General features: G+C 38.0%; 1 protein-coding gene across 5 annotated transcripts in view; it reads left to right on the top strand.

Moving 5' to 3' along the window:
* The first annotated feature begins 779 nt into the window (after window positions 1-779).
* AIG1 (androgen induced 1) overlaps window positions 780-21,308 on the top strand; it is a 247,583-nt gene continuing 227,054 nt past the window's right edge. For 2 of the 5 annotated variants that reach the window (XM_080805484.1, XM_080805481.1), the window contains exon 1: window positions 785-1,045. In XM_080805484.1, the coding sequence (XP_080661610.1) occupies window positions 905-1,045 (141 nt within the window). In that variant the 5' untranslated portion in view covers window positions 785-904. Of the gene's footprint in view, window positions 1,046-1,173; window positions 1,541-21,308 lie in introns of those variants that run through there. The other 3 variants (XM_080805485.1, XM_080805482.1, XM_080805483.1) reach the window with 3 other exon arrangements.

Genomic DNA, 21,308 nt, shown 5'->3' with positions numbered 1-21,308 from the left:
CCGGGTTTTGCTTCCAAATTCAGAACAATTGTTTTGAAGCTGAACGCAATCTTCAAGCAGGAACAGTTATCCGACACCCCTTTCTCTATAACCTTTTACTTACAAACCTCCTGTCCAAAGTTCATGGTCTGTCCTGTTGTATTACATTATTGACATGCTATTTATAAATCTCCTGTGGAGGAGGAGCATAGGGCAGTCCGTCCGCTGGAACAGAATTTACAAGGTAATTTCAGGGTGATTAATAGTCTTATCAGTAAAAATCTAGTTGGGTTCAAAATAAAGAGTCACTCGGGAGCCCCCCACGCGCGGATTTACACCCCACGTCCAGGCCTCCACAGGTCCCTCAGCACGGAGCATCCGCCTCGGCCAGCAGGAACCATCTCCGCCGCAATCCCCCCGGCTGCGACGTTTGTCCCCACTGGGGTCCCCTCTGTCAGGACACCCCCCCCACGCCCTCCCGCCGCCCCCGCCTTGCAGATGCCACCCCCGCCTTGCAGATGCCACAGCGCGCCGCCCGCTTCCCCAGCCCCGGTCGCACTCGGAGGCCGCCCACCGACCCAAAGGACGCCTAGGGGGCGCCCCGGCTGGGTGTCCCGGGGCCCCGCGAACGCAGGAGCAGAATGACGGAGATGACGAAAGAGCTGACGCCACGGCGCCAGGCCGTGGCCGCCGCCAGGGCCCACCACCGCCGCCCCACCCGCGCGGGTCGCCAGGCGCTCACGGTCGCCGGTCCCGCGAGGCTAGCCCGCCGCAGACCCCGCCCCGCTCCGCCCGGCTCCGCCCCGGCCCGGCCCGGCCCGCCCCGCGGCTGGCCGCGCCAGGGTTCCCCCGGCGCCCGCCCCCGCGCGCCCTGCGCCTCCAGCCTTCCCTCCTCGCCTTCCAGCCTGCCAGGCCTTTCGCGAACATGGCGCTTGTCCCGTGCCAGGTGCTGCGGGTGGCGATCCTGCTGTCCTACTGCTCTATCCTGTGCAACTACAAGGCCATCGAAATGCCCTCGCATCAGACCTACGGCGGGAGCTGGAAATTCCTGACGTTCATTGATCTGGTAAGGCCTTCCGCTCCCCTCCCGCGTCCGCCCTGCACCCCGAGTCGGTGTGTGTGGGGGGGGGGGGTGCGCGGGCACCTGCGCGCGCGCCCCTCCAGCCTCCACCGGTGTGCTCGCCTCTCCCTCAGTGCTTGCGCGTAAAGGCCTGGCTGCCCCGGTAGCAGCACCTCTGAACCACCCCTTACGTGGTAGCTGGGGCACGAATGGAAGTGGGCACAGCCAGGTGGTGGGCTCTTTGGAGGGGAACACAGACCTGCTTCTAAGAGATGACACGGAAGGAGTCTCAACTTAACACATGGATCAGACGACCTTGATCTTGAGTGGCCTCAGACCCATTCGCCTGCAGCGTGCTTTCCAGAGCACCCACCGTGGGATCAAGTTGCAGCAACTGAAGGAAACTGGGTATTGTCGAATTACTTGGAGCTCCTCTGAAAGGACCAAAATCCTCATAAAGAAGAGAAAGCCCCTAATAAAGTTGTCTCCTTTGCATCTGTTTTCTTGCCCATTGTCAGTAATTTACTTCTAACCTTTCTCCCAGAAACATTAGGTGAGAGGTTTTCAAAATGCGTTACCAGTATGTCTTTACACTCCTTCTATTTCCAACTGAGTTTTCAATAGTTTGCATAAGCAGCCCTGTTGGCACAACAGGATAGCCTTGGCAGTTGCAGTTTTTTTTTTTTTTTTTTTAAAGCTTATCTACTTCTGGCACTAAAAAAGTTCAGAGCATCAGAATATGAGCATTAGGCCCAATAATGACATGAGGTGAAATCTAGGGGTTTAAAGGGGAAAGGTGACTAATTTAGATTTGGTGAAACACACTCTACAATGACCAAATATGGGTGGAGGGTTAGAACAAATCAAGGAGTTCCAAGGACTAGAGATAATGTAGAAGCAAATCCTGGGACAACATGACTGCCCATCCAAGATTATACACAAGGTTGGCAGATAAGCAAGGTTATAATCTCTAATCGTTGACCCTCCCTTTTGATGAGGAGAGCATGATATCTGTGTTAAGGTATTTCCAGACGCTTAGGATCCCTCAAAGAAAAGCAGTCAGAGGGCCTTTTCTTTAGAAACACCACTTCAGGGGCGCCTGGGTGGCTCAGTGCATTAAGCGTCTGCCTTCGGCTCAGGTCATGATGCCAGGGTCCTGGGATTGAGCCCCATATTGGGCTCTCTGCTCAGCGGGGAGCCTGCTTCCCCCTCTCTGTCTGCCTGCTTCTCTGCCTACTTATGATCTCTCTCTCTGTCAAATAAATAAATAAAGTCTTTAAAAAAAAAAAAGAAACACCACTTCATATTTGTTTCACATTAGATATTTTCAAAGAAGAATTTAAACGCTTTTTCTCAGCAGTTTCCAAACCATGTACATGCCTTTGGGTTCCAAGACTTCCCAGGGCATAGAGGGTTTCAAGGTTTCAGTTTTCAGATTCTCAGCTTCTCTTCCTCGAAACTGATCTGCCTCTGAACATGGATAATGCCTGTTAGTTCTCCTTCCTTCTTCCTCATTCATCCAAGGGGTGAGCACATGACAAGGCTCTGTGCTGTATTTATCGGTTCCTTTTAGCATTCAGAATACAGATTGTCACCAGGACTATCTTCACATTTGACTGAAAAAAAACGAAGTCAGGCTTGTTTTGACAGAAAGTCTTATTGGGTTGATTGGCTTGTCAATGAGAGTGGGCTCTGCCAATTATGTGATAGAGCAGACATTTTCCATAGATTGAGTGAAATCTGCAGCCCTGAGGTTCTGATAAATATGTATCAGAGCATTCGAAATCATGTTCCTTTTTCAAGTGTTTAAACTTCTGTTAAAAATGTTTAGATGTTATTTAAAAATATGTGCATAGATTTTCGGAATTCTTTCAGGGGCTATGCAAATAAAATTCCTCTTGGATCCCTCCCTTATCCCATTCCTTAATCAGATCTCACTTAGAGCTGGCCCACTTTGGTGTCGCCAAGGAGCAGTGCTGAGCTGAAGTATTGTTGGAGACCCTACCAGGGCCATGGGAGCTATGGATAGTTCTCAGAAGCACCTTTGTATTAGGAACAGTTTTAGGGGAGTGAGAGTGGAGGACAGCAGGTGAGAGGGGTAGAAATTGGGGTATCCATTAACCCGTGAGAGATGACGACTTCTCACGTTGGCATTGCTTACTGTGTGTTAAAAAACAAGGCTCTCAAGAAACAATTACTTCCCATAACCTTTGTATGACATGGTAGCACGGTAGAGGCGATTTGACTCTGCGGAAACTGCCATACAGTTTCTATTTTAGCATTTGATGACGGGACTTGCCTGCTTTAAATATTTAATCACCACAAACATACTTTTATCTCCTAGAATTCAGGCCATAAATTCAAACTTGATTCTGTTTGTTTCATATTTAGATTCAGTTTCTGTAGGGCCTTAAGCCTATTCAGACTCTTTACTTTCTGTGACTTCTGATTGAAACCTAATATTATCTTTAATCAAGAGTTCCTATGAGAAAGTATGTCTAGACTGTATTCATAAAAACATTCATGCAAAATGTTATTCTTTTAATGATTAGAGATTTAGTTTTTAGAGCTTATGCACTGTAAAGTTGTTGAAATAGTCTCCTGCACGGTCTTTAGTAATGGCATGGAAAAATTAGGCTCCTCTAATAGACCTGACTTCTCATTTTTTTGCATGTTTAAAACAAATAAACTTGATTACTTAGTGCCTTGGACAGTTTTAATGATTCTAAGCTCATTAGAGCAATTTTGGAGGAGGGTTTAGCTTCTAAAACTTTAGTGAGAAAGACCTTTTTCTAGCCAACTTGGACTGCAGAGTCAGGAATTATCCTGGTGGCCACAGTCTGATTCCATGGTCCACCTCATCAGTTTACCAGAACATCAATCAGTAGTCTCAGGCCACTTGTGTCCGGGAGCAGTTGATTCTGGGGCAGTGGCCATTTCGGCTATATCCATATCTTTGATTGAGTGTCAGAGTCATTGCAATAGAATCAGAGTTCATGGTTAAAACCTGAAACACAAGTTTTTGCTATCAGTAATCTTACCCTGTTCTTCCCCTAAGAACTTCTAGAATTGAAAAAACTGTAAGAGAACTCAAATGTTGAAAATTCTAGTTAGTGAATAGAAATGGAACCCTGTCTTGGTGTGTTAGGCAAACCAATGAGCCCTCAAAGATGGTTACATCTTAATCCTTTCATACCTGTGAGTGTATTAGGTTACAGAGCAAAGGAAATTAAGGTTGCTAGGCAGCTGACCTTAAAATAGGGAAGTTATTCCAGATCATCCATATGACCCAATATAATCACAGAGGTTCTTAAAATGGAAGGAGGCAGAAGGGAAGATTTGGTTGGAAGAAGATGTGACTGTGGAAGAAAGTCACAGAGAGACACAACTTTGCTGGGTTGGAAGGTGAAGGAAGGGGCCAAGAGCCAAGGAATGTGGGAGGTGTGTAGAAGCCAGAAAGAACAGAAAATGAAGTCTTCTCTAGAGCCTTGAGGAGAAACCCAGTCCTGCTGATGCCTTGATTTAGCCCAGTGAGACCCATTTGGGACTTGTGACCTCCAGAACTATAAAATAATGAATCTGTACTGTTTAAGTCACTAAATTTATGGTAATTTGTTATAGCCGCAATAGAAAACTGGTACACCTGGTTTTAAATCCTCCGACCCAGAAAAAAACTTAAATGTTGTCATACTTATGCAATGACTTAGCTAGTTTTTTATGTATATTAGGTAACTGGTTAATTTTAGCTTTGGCTTTAACTAAAATATAGGTTTTGGCCTACTGCATCCATGAAACTATGCAGAGGAGACATAACAATGGGCACTATGAGAATCTATAAAAACTGAACAACATTGAGAAAACTAGGTCTTTACTGTGAAGTATTTTAGAATCTATCGTTATGCAATAGGCCATGTCAGGAGAAGGAATACTCTCTTAACTAGAATTAAGACAGAATGAACTAACATTTACATAGCTCCTTAACCAGTATCACAGCTGATGAATTTTCTTGAAATGATGCAGATTCATTCACTTATTTCCTGATTAAAGGATAATTCCCGAATTTATACAGTGGTTGCTCCCAAAGATAGTAAAAATGAAGAATTGGAATAAAACCAGAATAAATAAATTAAAAGAAAAAGGCAATTGTATGTTAAGACCTCAATGTAGTGCTGGAGTGTAATAGGTATTTAGTAAACATTTGAATAAACAGAAACTCTCTAAATATTCAATGAGTTTTCTTCTCCTATTTCCTCCTAAAACATTCAGAATAAGAGGGATTTTTGAAACATACCAACCATAATTTTCTTTAAATGTCTATGGTGCAATGTCTAACACATGAATCAGAATCAACTTCTCTGAAAAACATAAGCTGGACATTTTTTATATAAAAAAATAAATTAATACTGATATTAAATTTAAGACCTTTTGATTTTTAAAAACGGATACAGAAATAGGCTATCCCATTTGCTCTAATTTGTAACGTTCACCATTGTGAGGGTTCTAGTGACCTAGGTCTCTGCCATATTCATTGTTTGTCTTGTCCTAACTTTTCCTTCATGCATGGGCAGAGCACTGTTTAGACCCTGCCTCCTCCAAATGTGGTCTGAGGGCCAGTAGAAGTGACCTTATCTGGGAGCCTGTTAGAACTATGGAACCTCAGGCTCTACTCCAGACCTTCTGAGCAGAATCCAAACTTTTAGTAAGATCATTATGTGACTGCTTGGCATGTTCTAGTTTGGTAAATGCTGCCCTAGGCCACACTGGTTTTGTATTATGACTTAACATGGAATAACTTGTAGGATGCAGCCTCAGCATTATTTCTGCCCACTATATTTAAAGTATATTTAAACATATTTTGAAACATATTTAAAGTGACTTCCACTGTGGCATAATTAAAAACATGTGGTAAAAAAAATTACAACTTAAAAATAAAAGAGAAATATGTATCAGGCACCAGGGAGAGGTTATTTATTGAAATTGAAAAACAAATTTAGGTAATCTTCAGGGCAACCAAGGGAAAAAAGAATACATACTTGATTGTGTTGTCCTTAGCATTGGAATAAAGGAAGCATAGCAATTTATCAGGAAAAATAGAGTGGTTCTTTCCAGGCACTGACTTTTCAAGGTTATTTATCCCTCAGACTGTTTTATAAAGGACATCGGGTAGTGTTGTAAATAATGCCTTTGATTGATTTTTAGCAGAATATATAGAAATATTCTTAAAACTGTTTCTTACATTGTGATTTTTATGAAAGCCAAAAACGTGGTCTTATATTTTGACTGGGCGAAGGCATTTTTGTAGAGGCTTAAAGTAATATAATCTAAGTATTTATTTTTGTTATCTAAATCCTTATTGCAAAAGAATTTAAGGAAATCACAGAGGGAGCAGGATAAATAAGAGCTCAGATGTTGAAAAGCTTGGGGTGTTCAAAGAGCAGGAAATGGTCAAATATACCTGGGGGATACATTTTTTTTGCTTTTAGACATGCTAAGAATTTTTGACATTTAAAAAAATGTTGAAAAGAATAAATTGCATAAGTATACTGACTGAAGCATTTAAATTTGTCTTATATTTACTTATGTAGCTGTAATAAAATATTCTTGACTCTAGTTCATGGCTTAATTTTAAATAGGAAATAAAATATCTTAAGAGGAGATTCTGTGTATCATTATGTAACTATGGTACTTTGCTTTGCCAGCCATGTGAAGGCCAGTAGTTCATTGAGTACTCTGAACAAAATTACATGGGTTTTTTGTTTGTTTGTTTTGTTTTATTTGGATGTCACACAAAGAGGGTAAAACTGCACATTTTTTTTTCCAATAGAATTAGACTTGACCCTAAAATGTGCACATTTTAAGCTTTAAGGATGAAATAACACTTTTTTTCTAACCCAAGGGAAGCATTATGAGTATAATACTTCACATAGAATCCTCTTCACCCTCTTTGAAAATGTTTCTTTTGGATTAGACATAAAAAAGGGGCCTGGTTTTGTTAGAGTGGGGGAAATAGTTGATGATATAATCACCCATTCCCTTTCTTAGTTGCAAATGTTATTGAAATTACAGAAAGTCATCTGACCACTAGTTGAGGTCACTTTTTTCCCCATCCCCGCCATCCTCCATGTCTGGTATAACATTTAGCAAAATTGGTAGCTGCTCTTGAGGGTTTTCATTTGTTTCTCTGTGTTCCCCTGAAATGTCATATGTTTCTGTGAAAGTGTGAACAATAGTACAATTTTCCATATTGAATCAGATGTTCCTGTGATCCAAGTATATTTGGAAAAATCTTATTGCTTCAGATTCCATAACAACATAGCTTTCTTTTGTGTCTGCGTGGCCAGACAGTTAAAGGGCCTATTTCTCACCTGGGGGGTGGTCCTGCCAGGTACCCTGAGCACAGAGAACTCTTTGAACATGAAAGACCCCTTGATGGGATCTGTTGTGGGATGGAGCAAGATAGGGAAGGTAGTTTTGATATGCTAGATCAAGATATGCTAATCAAGAACAACCAGAGAAATTGCTTGAATTTGCAAAGTGGCAAGAATTACTATCATTCGGAAGCTTGAGAAAATGGAATGTGTTCATTACAGGGCTTTAGAAGTGTGGAATTCTAAAAACTCAGTTTGACAACGATCTAGCCCCTTAAGTATTGACTTATATTTAGACATGTCAGGCTGTGTTATAATTTAAAATTTTAGTATCAAAAACAACACATAGAATTATAGAAAATTTGTACAATACGGAAAGCCATTGGGAAGAAAGTATATTCCATTTTAATGATCTCTGATTTTCTGTGCATCTTAGTATTTTAGGGCTTCAAGATGGTATTTATTTATTTTTATTTTTTAAAAAGACTTATTTATTTATTTGAGAAAAAGAGAGGATGAGCTAGGGGTGGAAGGAGAGGGAAAGAGAGAATCTCGAGCAGACTTCACACTGAGTGCAGAGACCGACACAGGGCTTGATCGTATGACCCCAAGATCATGACCTGAGCTGAAACTAAGAGTTGGATGCCTAACCGACTGAGCCACCCAGTCACCCCAAGATGGTATTTATTTCAGAGCTTTGCATATATACATACATAGAGAATCAGACAGCAGAAATATATGTATATGTATATATGTGTATGCACACATACATAGTCAGATTTCACAAAAAATTACATTTTTTGCAAAAAATTATTTTTAAATTATAGAGAAAAATATTTATTACTCAAGGATACCAATGTTAGTATTTTGGTATTAGCCTTTTGAGATATATATATATATACACTTTCCCTTAAAACAAAAGTTCAGTGTGTGCATATGGTTTGTATACATTTATTTTTTAAATTAACATACACCAAAATTCACTTTCTGGTATACAATTCAGTGATTTTTGACAGATGCATAGAATCCTGTAGCCACCACCATAATCACATAAAAATATTCTTTTATGCTGACTCCTTACAGTCAGATCCTTCCCTGGGACAACAGATTTGTTCCCTATTGCTATAGTTTCACATATACATAGAAAATATATATAAGGCATACCATATGTAGCCTTTTCAGTCTGACTCTCTTCATTAAGCACAATACATTTTAGATTCCTCCATGTTGTGTATGTTTGTGGTTTGTTCCATTTTATTGTTGAGTGGTATTTCATGGCATTGTGTACCACTTTGTTCATCGATTCATAATTTAAAGTGCATTTAATTTTTTCTAGTTTGAGGTGATTATGAAAAAAGCTGCTATAAACACTTATATACGTGTTTTTGTGTGAACATGAGTTTTCATTGTTTTGAGTAGGTACCCAGGAGTGGAATTGTTTGGTTATATGGCAAGTATATGTTTGACTTGATAGAGACCACCAAACTGTCTTCCAGAGTGGATGTGCCGTGTTGCATTGCCATTAGCAATTCATGAGAGTTTCAGTTGCTCTGTGCCCTCATCAATGTAACATCATCAGTCTTTCTTCTATTTTAATGATTCCAGCCCTTGGTTTTTTTGAGGGGGGGGGCAGGTTTTGTTTTGTTTTGTTTTGTTTTATAAAGATTTTACTTACTTATTTAAGAGAGAAGGGCACGAGGTGGGGGGGGGGTGGCAGAGGGAGAGGGAAAGGCAGATTCCCCCCTGAGTAGACTGGCCCACACAGGGCTCCGTCCCAGGACCCTGCGATCATGACCTGAGCCAAAGACTGACTCTTAACCCACTGAGCCACCCAGGTGCCCAGATTCCAGCCCCTCTCTAGTGGTATCTCACTGCACTTTTAATTTGCATTTTCCTCATGACTAATGATGTTAAGCATCTTTTACTGTGCATTTTTATAACATATATCTATTGTCTTCAAAATGTCTGTTCAAATCTTTTGCTCATTAAAAAAAATAGATTGTCTTCTTAATTTTTAAGATTTGAGAGTTCTTGCATTTGCCAGATAAAAGTTCTCTGCCAAATATGTGATTGGTAAACTTTTTTTCCCTGTCTGTGAGATATCTTTGCATTTTATTAGTAGTGCCTTTTGCAGAGCCAAATTTATCATTTTGATGACATCTAATTATTTTTTTCTTTTATGGAACATGATTTTGATGCTTATCTACGAACTTTTTACTTAACCCAAGCTCGTAAAGAGTTTCTCCTCTATTCCCTTCTAGAAGTTTTATAGTTTTAGATTTTAACATTTAGGCCTATAATCTACCTGGACTTAGCTTTTTGGCTATGGTGTGAGCTAAGTGTTGAGTTGAGTCCCCACCCCCTGCTCTTCCCCACCTTTTTTTTTTTTTTTTTTTTTTTTGCAAATGGATGTACATTTGTTCCAGGACCATTTCTTGAAAGGCTGTCCTTTCACCACTGAATTGACTTTGCAACTTTTTTACAAATCAGTTTGACTACATTGTAGGTCTATTTCTGCTGTATGTGTTTGTCTGTTCACAAGTATCAAACTGTATTGATTATTACAGCTTTATTGTGAGTCTTGAAAGCACGTAGTGTGAGTCCTCCAATTTTGTTCTTTTCCAAAATTTGTGGAGGCTATTCTAATTACTTCATGGAATACTCTTTCAGTGTCTATGCATAATCCTGCTGGAATGTTTGAGAGGAATTTCACTGAATCTAGAGAACAATTAAAGGAAAATTGTCATCTTAACAATATTTACTCTTCTAGCTCATGCACATAATATATTTCTCCATTTATTTAGATCTTTGATCTCTTTCATCAGTGTTTTGCAGTTTTTAGCATATGGGTCCTGCAAATATTTTGTTAGATTTAGCCCTAAGTGTTTTATTTTTATTAGCGCTATTATAAACTGTACTTCAAACATTATTCTTTCATTAAGTTTTTTTTAATTCAAGAATAATTAACTTACAGTGTTATATTAGTTTCAGGTGTATAGTATAATGATTCAACAATTCTAGACACTTCTCGTTGCTCATGAAGATAAGTGTACTTTTTTTTTTTTTTTTTTTTTTTTTGAGAGAGAGAGAGATCATGAGCAGGGGGTAAGGGTAGAGGGAGAAGCAGACTTCCTGCTGAGCAGGGAACCCAATGTGGGACTCAGTCCCAGGACCCCAGGATCATGACCTGAGCCAAAGGCAGACGCTTAACTGTCTGAGCCACCCAGGTGCCCAAGATATGTGTACTCTTGATTCTTTTTATCTGTTTTCCCCATACCCCTGACATCCCCTCTAGAAACCACCAGTTTGTTCTCCTTATTTAAAAGTATGTTTCCCTCTCTCTCTCTCTCTCTTTTTCTTGTTTTTTTTTGGTTTGGTTCTTAAATTACATAACAGTGAAATCATGGGTATTCGCCTTTTTCCGACTTACTTATTTCACTTAGCACAATACTCTCTAGGTCCATCCATGTTATTAAAAATGACAATTAAATCTTTTTTATGTAACTGAAATTTTTATTGAGACAATTATAGATTAATATCAGTTGTAAGAAATAACACAGGGAGATCTGTGTAGGCTGTACTCAGTTTCCCCCAATAGTGACATCTTACACAACTGTAGTATATCACAACTGGGATATTGTCATTTAAACAGTCAAGATTTGGAACAGTTCGCTCACTGCAAGGACCCCTTATTTAGCCCTTTTATAGCCATACCCACTTTCTTCCTCTACCCTATCCCCAACCCCATTAATTTATTCCCTCTTTCTATGATTTTGTCATTTCAAGAATCTTATATAAATGAAATGATGTGCATGTGACTTTTTAGAATGGGCTTTCTTCACTCAGAATAATTCTTTGGAGATGCATCCAAATTGTTACATGTGTTAGTAGTTTGTTCCTTTTTATCACTGAATAGTATTTCATGGTATGAGTGTATCACAGTTTAACTAGTCACCCACTAAAGGACATCTGGATTGTTTCCAGTTTTGAACTATTATGAAGAAAACTGCTATTAACATTTATGTACAGGTATTTGTGTGAACATAAGTTTTCATTTCTCTGGCATAAATATTCAAGAAGGCAGTAGCTGGGTTGTGTTGTGCTTGCAAACTTAGTTTCCAAAGAAACTGCCCAGGACAACATAGTGGCTGCACTGTTTTTCATTTCACATTAGCAATGTGTGAGCAATACAGTTTCTCCCATTCTTGCCAGTTATTTGATGATATCCTTTATTTTGGCCATTTTGATTGGTGTGTGGTAATATCTTATTGTGGTTATAATTTACATTTCTCAAATGATGAATAATGTTACACATTCTTTGTTGTGCTTACTTGCCATGTATATATCCTCCTCAGTGAAACAAATAGTACTGTTTTCCTTATTAGTTTGTAGTATATAGAGATGCTAATATTTATTCTAAGAGCTTTGCTGTAGATTCCATTGGAATGTCTCGCTCTGTTTTTATGTAGACAGTCATGTTGTCTGATAATAGAGTTTTCTTTTTTTTTCCCCCAGCCTTCATAACTTTTATTTCTTTTTCATGTTTTATTACATTGGTTAAGACTTCTAGTACAATATTGGACAGAAGTTGTGAGACTGGATACCTTTTCCTTACTTCTTCTTTAGGAAGAAAATAGTCTTTTGCAATTAATTATGGTAACTATAAATCATTTTGCAAATACTCTTTATCAGTTTGAGTACAATTCCTTCTATTTCTACTTTGCTGGGAGTGTTCTTTTTCAGCTCCCTTCTCTCCATGATTTCTCTCATACTCTCCAACCCTCAGATGCTCCTTTTCTTGGTTCCTCTGGCCAGAAAGATGGAATCCTTTCAGAATTTTAACCTCCCATCCTGTCATGTAGTCCTACACAATTGGGGTTGCCTTCACAGTGATACAGCAAAAGAAAACAAAAACAAAACCATACTCTCCCCGCCCCAACTCTTCATACAAGAGGGCTTCCTTTTTCCGGGTTCCTCTGGCTAGAGACATGAGTTGTCCTTGGGGTTTTAAATACTTGTACTATTGCCCGTGCAGCTCTGTAACTGAGAGGGAATGAAAGGGGAAAAAGTAGGAGTGGAGAAGGTCTTCCTCACAATCTCTAGCATGCGGGAACACTTTTCCCAGTCTTCTGGCTAGAAGGTATTTATCCTGGAATTTTTGGTGTCAGTGTTTGCTGTACAACTCCAAGACTCAGCTTGCCCTCAGGTTAAAACCAGGGAAAAAGGGAAATTAAAATCCATGAACCTCACCCCTTGTGGATCCTCATTCACGTTTTACAGTTCCCAATCCACATGCTATGTGATTTTTCACATAGCAAGCCCTCAGGTAGCTGCTTTTTGTATTCTTTTCAGAGCTTTTTGTTGTAATTAGTGAAAGTGATAGTCTGTAGTCAGTTTTCATCATCTTGGCTGGCACCAGAAGTAGCTTATATATAATTTTATTACCTGTTCTTTTTCCACCTAGCATATTTGGTAACATTTGCCTCTGCCATTGTACATTCTTCCATAATGTCATTTTTAATGACTGCATGTTCCTTAATATGGATGCTTGTATTGATTGTCTCAGTGAACATATAAATAGATAAATCTTTACACGTTTGTGATTATTTTCTTCAGATAAATTCTTAGAGGCAGAATTGCTATACTAAAGTCTTCAAGAGATTTTCTTAACTTTAAATCAATTTACATACTCTCCCATATTTGGAGTACTTATTTCTCTATATTCTAGCTTAACATTATGAATAGAAAAATACTACCATTGATCACTCAAGGTCTTTAAATTTCACAATGTCCTGTCCAGGAGATGCCCTGCAAATATTTCCTCACATATCTCATAAATGTAAGTGACCAGGTGTCTTTGACTCTATGTTTACAAAAACCAGTGGTATTAGACATAATTCGTTTGAGCTCATCGATATTTCAGCAAAGCATAAATCTTCAGCTGTTTAGAGCACCCTAATTAGAGTGGAATTGTCATGGCTAAAGTGAGCAAAAATAATTTTCTGCACAAAATAATTCTGGGTTTGCTTGTACATTCCATTCATCTTGCATTAAAATTGTACTTTAGCTGAGTCATGAGTGATTTGCAAGATCCAGTTTGAAAAGCCAACATCAAAAGCCTGAAAAAAGTGTGTCTGCTGTAACATTACACATCCTTTTCTTTATAATCACACTGATAAATCTTTGCTATTTTAAAAAAAGACATATGAATGTTACAAATGCATATAAAATGCAGATCTACTCTCTACTAACATATAAAGACATGTGTTCTATGCCAGAACCTATCACTTCTGTGTTAGTTTCGGTCTTGTCCAGAGAAGAAAGATGGCTCTTAAATTGGGTAGTTTGAGTGAGTTTAGTGAAGGAATGATTTACAAGGGTAGACAGGATAGAGAGAAGTCACAAACTATAGTACAGAACTTGTGGGCTAGTAACAGGTGACAGGTGACCCCTGCTATGCCTGAGCAGTGACTTGGTGCTCTTGCAACATGGTGGCGGGGGGACCCTTCAGGAATTGAGTAAGCGAAACAACTACCCCACATTTCCGTTTCTTCTTCTGTCTGATTTCCTGCCAGTACCTCATTGTTTAAACCCTCTAAGAAGTCATAGGGTCAGAAATCCTCTTCATGCAGTGCACAAAGATCTACCAAAATGAATATAGGAAGAATTATTGAATTTAAATCTCCTATCACAAATACATTCAGAAGTCTCTGGCTAATTTGCAATTATATGCTTATGCATTGTATATGATGAAAGAACATTTATATTTCACTAGTTATTTATTTATAGTCAAATATATAAAATGATAATTCTTAACATGTAACCTACTACATAGAGGCTTTATAGTGTAAGAGGTGAGCACTTAGGTTCAGGAGTCAGATTGAATTTGAATCCCATCTACCAGCTATTTGACTTTGGGTAAATTTATTATCTTTTCTAAGGCCTAATTTTTTTTCATTTGTTAAATGGAAATAATAATAGTATCTATCACATATAGTTTTGAGGATCAAATGTAATAGTCCTATAATACAATGCCAGGCATGTATCAAATACTTAATAAATGTTATCTGTTATTATTATAATTGTTACACATATACCTGTAATCAGAGACAAGAACCATGATTTAAGAGGACTCTGGTCATTTTAGGATGAAAGTAATTGCATCACTGAGTATAGTGTTCAGAAAGGATAGAGAGTTCAATGATTAAGTACATAGCCTCTTGAGTAAAATCTCCGCTTTGTGCCTTAGTTTGTTCATCTGAAAGTTGGGGATGAAAGAAAAGCATTTGTGTATGTGTGTGTGTGTGTATATTACATATATATTCATACATTATATATATATATATATATATATAAAATATGTATATGATGAACTTCACAGTAATGTCAGAAGTTTAGAATTTATAGCCAGATTTATTCACTAGAATCTGAGAGAATAATCCTTGAAGTCCAGGACTAGTGAAATAGTTTTCAAATATGTAATCGATAATCCCCCATATCTCCAGGTCTAAAAGCTGAGATGATGTTGTGCACCTAGGTGGCTCACTCAGTTGAGCATCCAATTTCAGCTAAGATCATGATTTCAGAGCTGCGAGATCGAGCCCCTCCCCGGGCTCCATGCTCAGTGGAGTCTGCTGGCTTTCATACTCACGTGCATGCACTCTCTCTCTAAAATAAATAAATAAATAAATAAATGAATAGGGTAAAAAAAAAAAAAAAAAAAGGCAACCGAACAGATGATGGTTCTGAAGCTCTTTTCTTATTTCCGATTCAGGGATAAAATATCTGGAAACACTTATTTTTTTATTCCAAGGGGTAGATCTGGAAGGCAGCCAAAGTGTTGTCTGACTGGTTTCTGTAAAACCCAGAAAACAAGAGGGCAGGAAGGAATAGGAAGAAGACTGACAGAGTGCATTGCATTCTAGAAGATGTCTTATATACAAACAAAGTGTTGGAGCCTCCTGCTAATAAGAAGAGACCTGTTAGTAGGGATTTAGAGTTTCTTTTTCATGTGCTCCATTACTTCAGTGTGACAGAGAACCAACCTGTAAGTCGAGAGAAATACCTTCTCAATAGAGCGGAGGTTATTTACATGGAAGATTACAAAATTCTACACAGACCTAATAAGACCAAATATTTCATAGCAGAGATATACTCTGACAACATGATAATGTTTTATAACTAGTAACTGAAAGTATGATGCTGAGCCGTGTTGGTTTTTGCTGCTTCCATTGCAATTACATGGATGAATATAAATTATGATGCCTAAACTGGCTAAATTATCTTTGCTAAACCATTAGAATGCTTTTGTCATTAGTCATTCTCAAAGGTCAATTCCAGTCTTACTCAGGCCTATCTTGAATGAGAATGACTAAGATATTTTAAAGACCTCATCCAATCAGACTGCTCTCCTCTTTGCTCTTAAATTGTGATTTCAAATAACATGAATTAAAAAGAAGAAGAACTTTTGTGTTTTTGTCACTGTAAATAAGACTTAAGCTTGAAAACTCACAATATGAATTTCCTTGGGTTAAGATTTCATTTATGTTTATGCTACCATAGTGCTATGCTGATATGGTCAGTCCATACTATATGACAATAACTCTTAAGCAGTTTTCTTAGTGACTTCTCTATCTTTGAAAAAATAAGTTCAAAAAAGAAAAAGAGATATCCTTCAATCAAAATGTGGATCTCTATCAAATATAAGTTAGAAGTAAATAGGAACATATCATAGATACTGTAATACAGTTGGCAATTGCTTTATTTCTACTTTACATTTTTACTGGAGGGCAGTCTAGCATTATAATTTAAAATGAACATTTTCTAATAATATTTAAACTTTTTCCATATATTAATACCAGTTAAACTCATAATTAGACTGTACTAAACATATCTGAGCCAATTTGTGTTTGCCACAGAAAGCCATTATGCTGTGACCTAATTTGACATTTAAAAAATGGCTATTAGTGACCTTTGGCACAAATAGGGAGCAGCACTGTACCAGAAGATCTAAATCATAAAGGAAAAGTATGATTTTTTTTTTCTAGAAGAATGCCTGTCAAATGTAACTTGCCTTGCCTTTTGCTGAAATGGGGCTTGCTGTGTTATTTTGTAGTGGGAGAATTTCTCAAATATTCTGCTGCAGCACCTTTCCCAGTCCTATGTCCCCTCATTTTTTTTTAAGCATAGGTTCTTTGATCCTATATTATAAGCACATCCCTTTTTGCCTTCAATCTTATTTATCTAGAATATATGTAATTCTGATTAAACTCTCCCACCTCCCATCTTATCTCAGTGTTTTCTGTCTCAGCAAATAGCACCATCATCTAAGACTGTGGTGTTGGACACATCCAGAGTGCGTTGTTTGTATGGGTTAATTGAATTTTGATTTGTATTTTCTATGGATTTTTCCCAGAGGACATCTCATTTATTCAAAATAGACTTGAAAATGTAAACAATTTGGCAACCATATCTGGCTTTTTAAATTTTCAACCTACCTCAGCAGCTACTATAGTGATTAAGTGATGAAAATGATCAACTAATATCCCTTTGTGTGAGAAACTGTGAAAATCAGAGAATAACTTTCATATTGGCCAAAGCACATAATGGGAACAAAAAAACAACCAAAAAAACCTCCAACCAGTTTTAAGTCTTGGATAAATTTTATCAAAAGTTTCTTGCTTTTTTTTTTTAAAATCATTTTTTACTTAACATTTAAAGGGGGTAACGATGCATTTTTTTAAATTCTGCTAAAGATGTCCATATTTGTTTTTGAATTAGAAAGTAATCATATTATGTAGAAAAATTGAAAGAATTGACCAGAAATGCTGCTGGAACTAATAAGTGATTATAGCAAGGTTGCAGGATATGCTTATTTTCCTACATACCAGTAAAGAACAAATGGAATTTGAAATTAAAAGCACAATACTATTTACATTAGGGCCCCCAAGAATGAAATACTTAGGTATAAATCTAACATAATAGGTACAGGAAAACTATAAATCTCTGATGGAAAACCAAAGAAGAATTGAATAGATGGAAAGATATTCTATATTTATAGATAGAAAGGCTCAATATTGTCAAGATGTCAGTTCTTCCTCACCTGACCTTTAGATTCAGTCTTATCCCAATCAGAAACCTAGCCAGTTATTTCGTGGGTACCAAAACACTGATTCTAAAGTTCTCTTGGAGAGACGAAAGACCCAGAGTAGCCAACACAAGACTAAAGGGGCACAAAGTTGGAGGAATGATACCATTGATACTACTTCAAGACTTGCTCCAGCCTGTGTGGTATTGGCAAGAGTACAGATAAATGGATCAATGGAGCAGAATAGGAGAGATTAGCAATAGGCCCAAGTAAATTCAGACAACTGATCTTTGACAAAGGAGCAAAGATCGTCTTTGCTGGAGCTGGACATCTACATGCAAAAAATGAATCTGGACATGGACCTTACATCCTTAACAAAAATTAAGTCACAATGGATCACAGACTTAAATATAAAATGCCAAACTATAAAACCCCTAGGAGATAATATAGGAGAAAACCTAGATGACTTTGGGTATAGTGATGACTTTTTAGATACTACACCAAAGGCATGATCCATGAAAGAAGTTCTTGATAAGCTGGACTGCATTAAAAAGAAAAACTTCTGCTCTGCAAAAGATAAGAAAAAGAGAAGACAAACCACATATGGGGAAAAAAAATTTTGCAAAAGGCATGTCTGATAAAGCACTGCCATCCAAAATGTACAAAGAACTCTTAAACCTCAGCAGTAAGAAAACAATCTGATTTAAAAAGGGCAAAGTCCTTAACGGACACCTCACCAAAGAAAATATGCAGATGGAAAATAAGCATATGAAAAGATTCCCCACATCATATATCATCAGAGAAACAAAAATCAAAACAACAGTGAGCTACGACTACACATACACTAGCACGGCCAAAATCTGGAACACTGACAACATCAAATGCAGGCAAGGATATGGAGAAACAGGAACTCTCATTCGTTGCTGGAAAAGGTACAGCCGCATTGGAAGAGAGTTTGGCTGTTTCTTACAGAACTAAATACACTCATACCATATGATTCAGCAATAGTGTTCCTTAGTATTTACCCAAAGTTGTTGAAAACTTATGTCCAAAAAGGAACCTGCACAAGGATGTTTATAGTGGCTTTATTTGTAATTGACAAAACTTGGAAAGAACCAAGATGTCCTTCAGTAGATGAATGAATAAATAAGTCATGGTACATTAGACGGTAGAATATTATTCACCATTAAAAAAATTAGCTATAAGCCATGCAAAGACATGGAAGAATTTTAAATGCATATTATTAAATGAAAGAAGCCAATCTGGAAGGGCTACATACAGTATGTCTCCAACATACGGCATTCTGGCAAAGGTAAAAATATAGATACAATAAAAACATAATTGGTTACCAGGAGTTGGTAGGAGGAGGGATGAATAGGCATATTTTCAGGGCAGTGAAAAAACTCTGTGTGACACCATAATTGTAGATACATTCATTACACATTTGTTTAGACCAATAGAGTATGCAATACCGAGAGTGAACTGTAAGGTAAGGTATGGACTTTGGGTGATGATGACAAGTGAATGTAGGTTACAACTGTTACACAGTTGTAACAAATGCACTACTGTGGCAGGGGGATGATGATGGAGGAGGCTGTGAAGGAGGGGGTGGGGTGTATGGGAAATCTGTACCATCCCTCGAGTTTGCTGTGAACCTAAAACTGCTTTTCAAAGTCTTACTTTTGCGGGGGTGAGGGAGCTAGGTGACTCAGTTGGTTAAGTGTCCAACTTGATTTCGGTTCAGGTCCTGATCTCAGGGTCATGAGATCAGCTCCACACTGGGCTCCATGCCCACCATGGAGTCAGCTCGAGATCATCTCCCTTTGCTCCTCCCCCCGCTTGAACTTACACACACTCTCTCTCTCAAATAAATAAATCTAAAAAATGTTTTACTTTTGAAAAAAGTAAATATGAAATATCAAAGTAGAAATGCTTCATTGGCTCTCTTTATATGCTGCTGCTCCTGAAGAAAACTTCACAAGCTTTTTAGCCAGTAATATTGCAAAGATCAAAAAGGCTTTCAAAGGGATTTCAAACTAACAATAAATATCGGTTCTCTCTCTGCATAAGCCAGGCTTGCCATGTTCTATCGCATAGAGCACTCCACATCCTAAACAAGACAGAAACTTTTCAAAAGTCAGTCATGAGTCAAATGCTAAACATAAAACAGTATAATAGATGGGTGCACAAGTTATTAAGTATAATTATACAATTGAGCTTATGACTACTGTTGCTTTCCATATCATGTTCCTTTCCCATCCTGTAGTTCTGCCTTCTACCTAGAGCTGGCTACCATCCTGAACTTTGTGTTTATCATTCCCCTTTTTAAAAAAATAGCATGTACTTCCAAGTAGTATATTGTGTTGGTTAGTTTTGGTTAGGGCCTTTATAAAAATGGTATTATTATGGAAGCTTTCTTTGCCCCACTAGAAATAGTGTGTCTAAGGAGGGTAAATCTGACAGTACAATGAGCCATTGTGATACTGTTTGCACTCCTGTGTTTTATATTGCCTTGAGTGATGTGTAATTTGGTCTTGCAACTGATTAGACAATTAGGAATTGGAAGGGTGATATGGAAATGTTACTGCCTAACTGACAGAATGATTTATTAGAAATGTACGTGTGTGGAATTCACCTGCTCCATTGTTTGGAATGCCCAGTGCCAAACCAAAACATGTGTGTTAAATGGCAGACCTGCGGTGAGCTTTTTAAGAGAATCCAGCCAAAGTTGCATTCCATTAGAGTACAGTTGTGTTTGTTTGCTAGTGGTGTCAATGTATTTACCTTTTTGTATAGCTTCGGCCAGCATTGTTGAAACTTTCAGCAGACATGGATATATCTCATGGGCCCTGATGCCACCCACTGACTACTCCAGCTTAGTTTTTGTCTCTGCTTATGTTAGGATTTTCTGTTCTTCCAATATCAGCTGCCGGGACCCTCTGAACCATGAGATTTACATGAGGAGGACTTCCCTTTGCTCTTAGAAAACTCCAAGTACTACTCATTGACCCAGGTTATTTACTTTGGTCTCAGACATGGTTGGTGTTTGTTTTCATTAAAATTATTCTTTTGTCTTCAGCATTCTGTCTCAATGCGATTTGGCTAGAAAATGCTATGTATTATTTTTTTAAGGAAAGCAGAAACAGAAGAGACTGACATTTGGCCATAACTTTAATCTACAAATTAAAAAAGCATTCATTTACTTTAGGAAATAGTAGGAGTCCATATTAATGAAACTGTGTTAGTGAAAGCTACCTAATTTTAAAAAGTGCTCTCTTAATATTCTGATCTATCTTCATTCCCTTTGTTTTAAAATGTAAGTGAGATATACAAACATACCCCTCCCCATGAAGATTTTATAAGATGCTAGCAGAGAATAGAATAATGTAGTCATACTTAAAGTTTATTTCCTTAAAGAATTAATTCAAGCTCACTGTTTAAAAAGTTTGAATTTTATTTTGTATCATCTTTGTATGCATATCTGAGAAGCTTTGGTTTTTCTTATAAACTTTTTTTACTTATCCTTATGTCAAACTTCTTTGAGTAGCAGGTAGAGGTAAGTTGATAAAAATGAGATGTTGCATTGCTGGCTTTTCTTCTTTAAACTTCTATTTTAGGGGAATAAGGTGAGAAAATGTGATCGTGAGATGGCACATGCAGAGGCATCTGGGAGACCACTGAACCCAATGATCAAAACAATCCTGGAGAGAACATTCTATCAGTTAAAGTACAAGTAGCCTGAAAGAGTGGTACATATCAATTATTCACACCATTGTGTGAATTACTCTAATTAGGTAATCACATTGTTTGCCTT

Source organism: Martes martes (assembly GCF_963455335.1).
Source record: "Martes martes genome assembly, chromosome: 6".
NCBI lineage: Eukaryota > Metazoa > Chordata > Mammalia > Carnivora > Mustelidae > Martes > Martes martes.
Note: the sequence above shows the minus strand (reverse complement) of the source record. Positions and strands in the feature narration are given on the sequence as shown.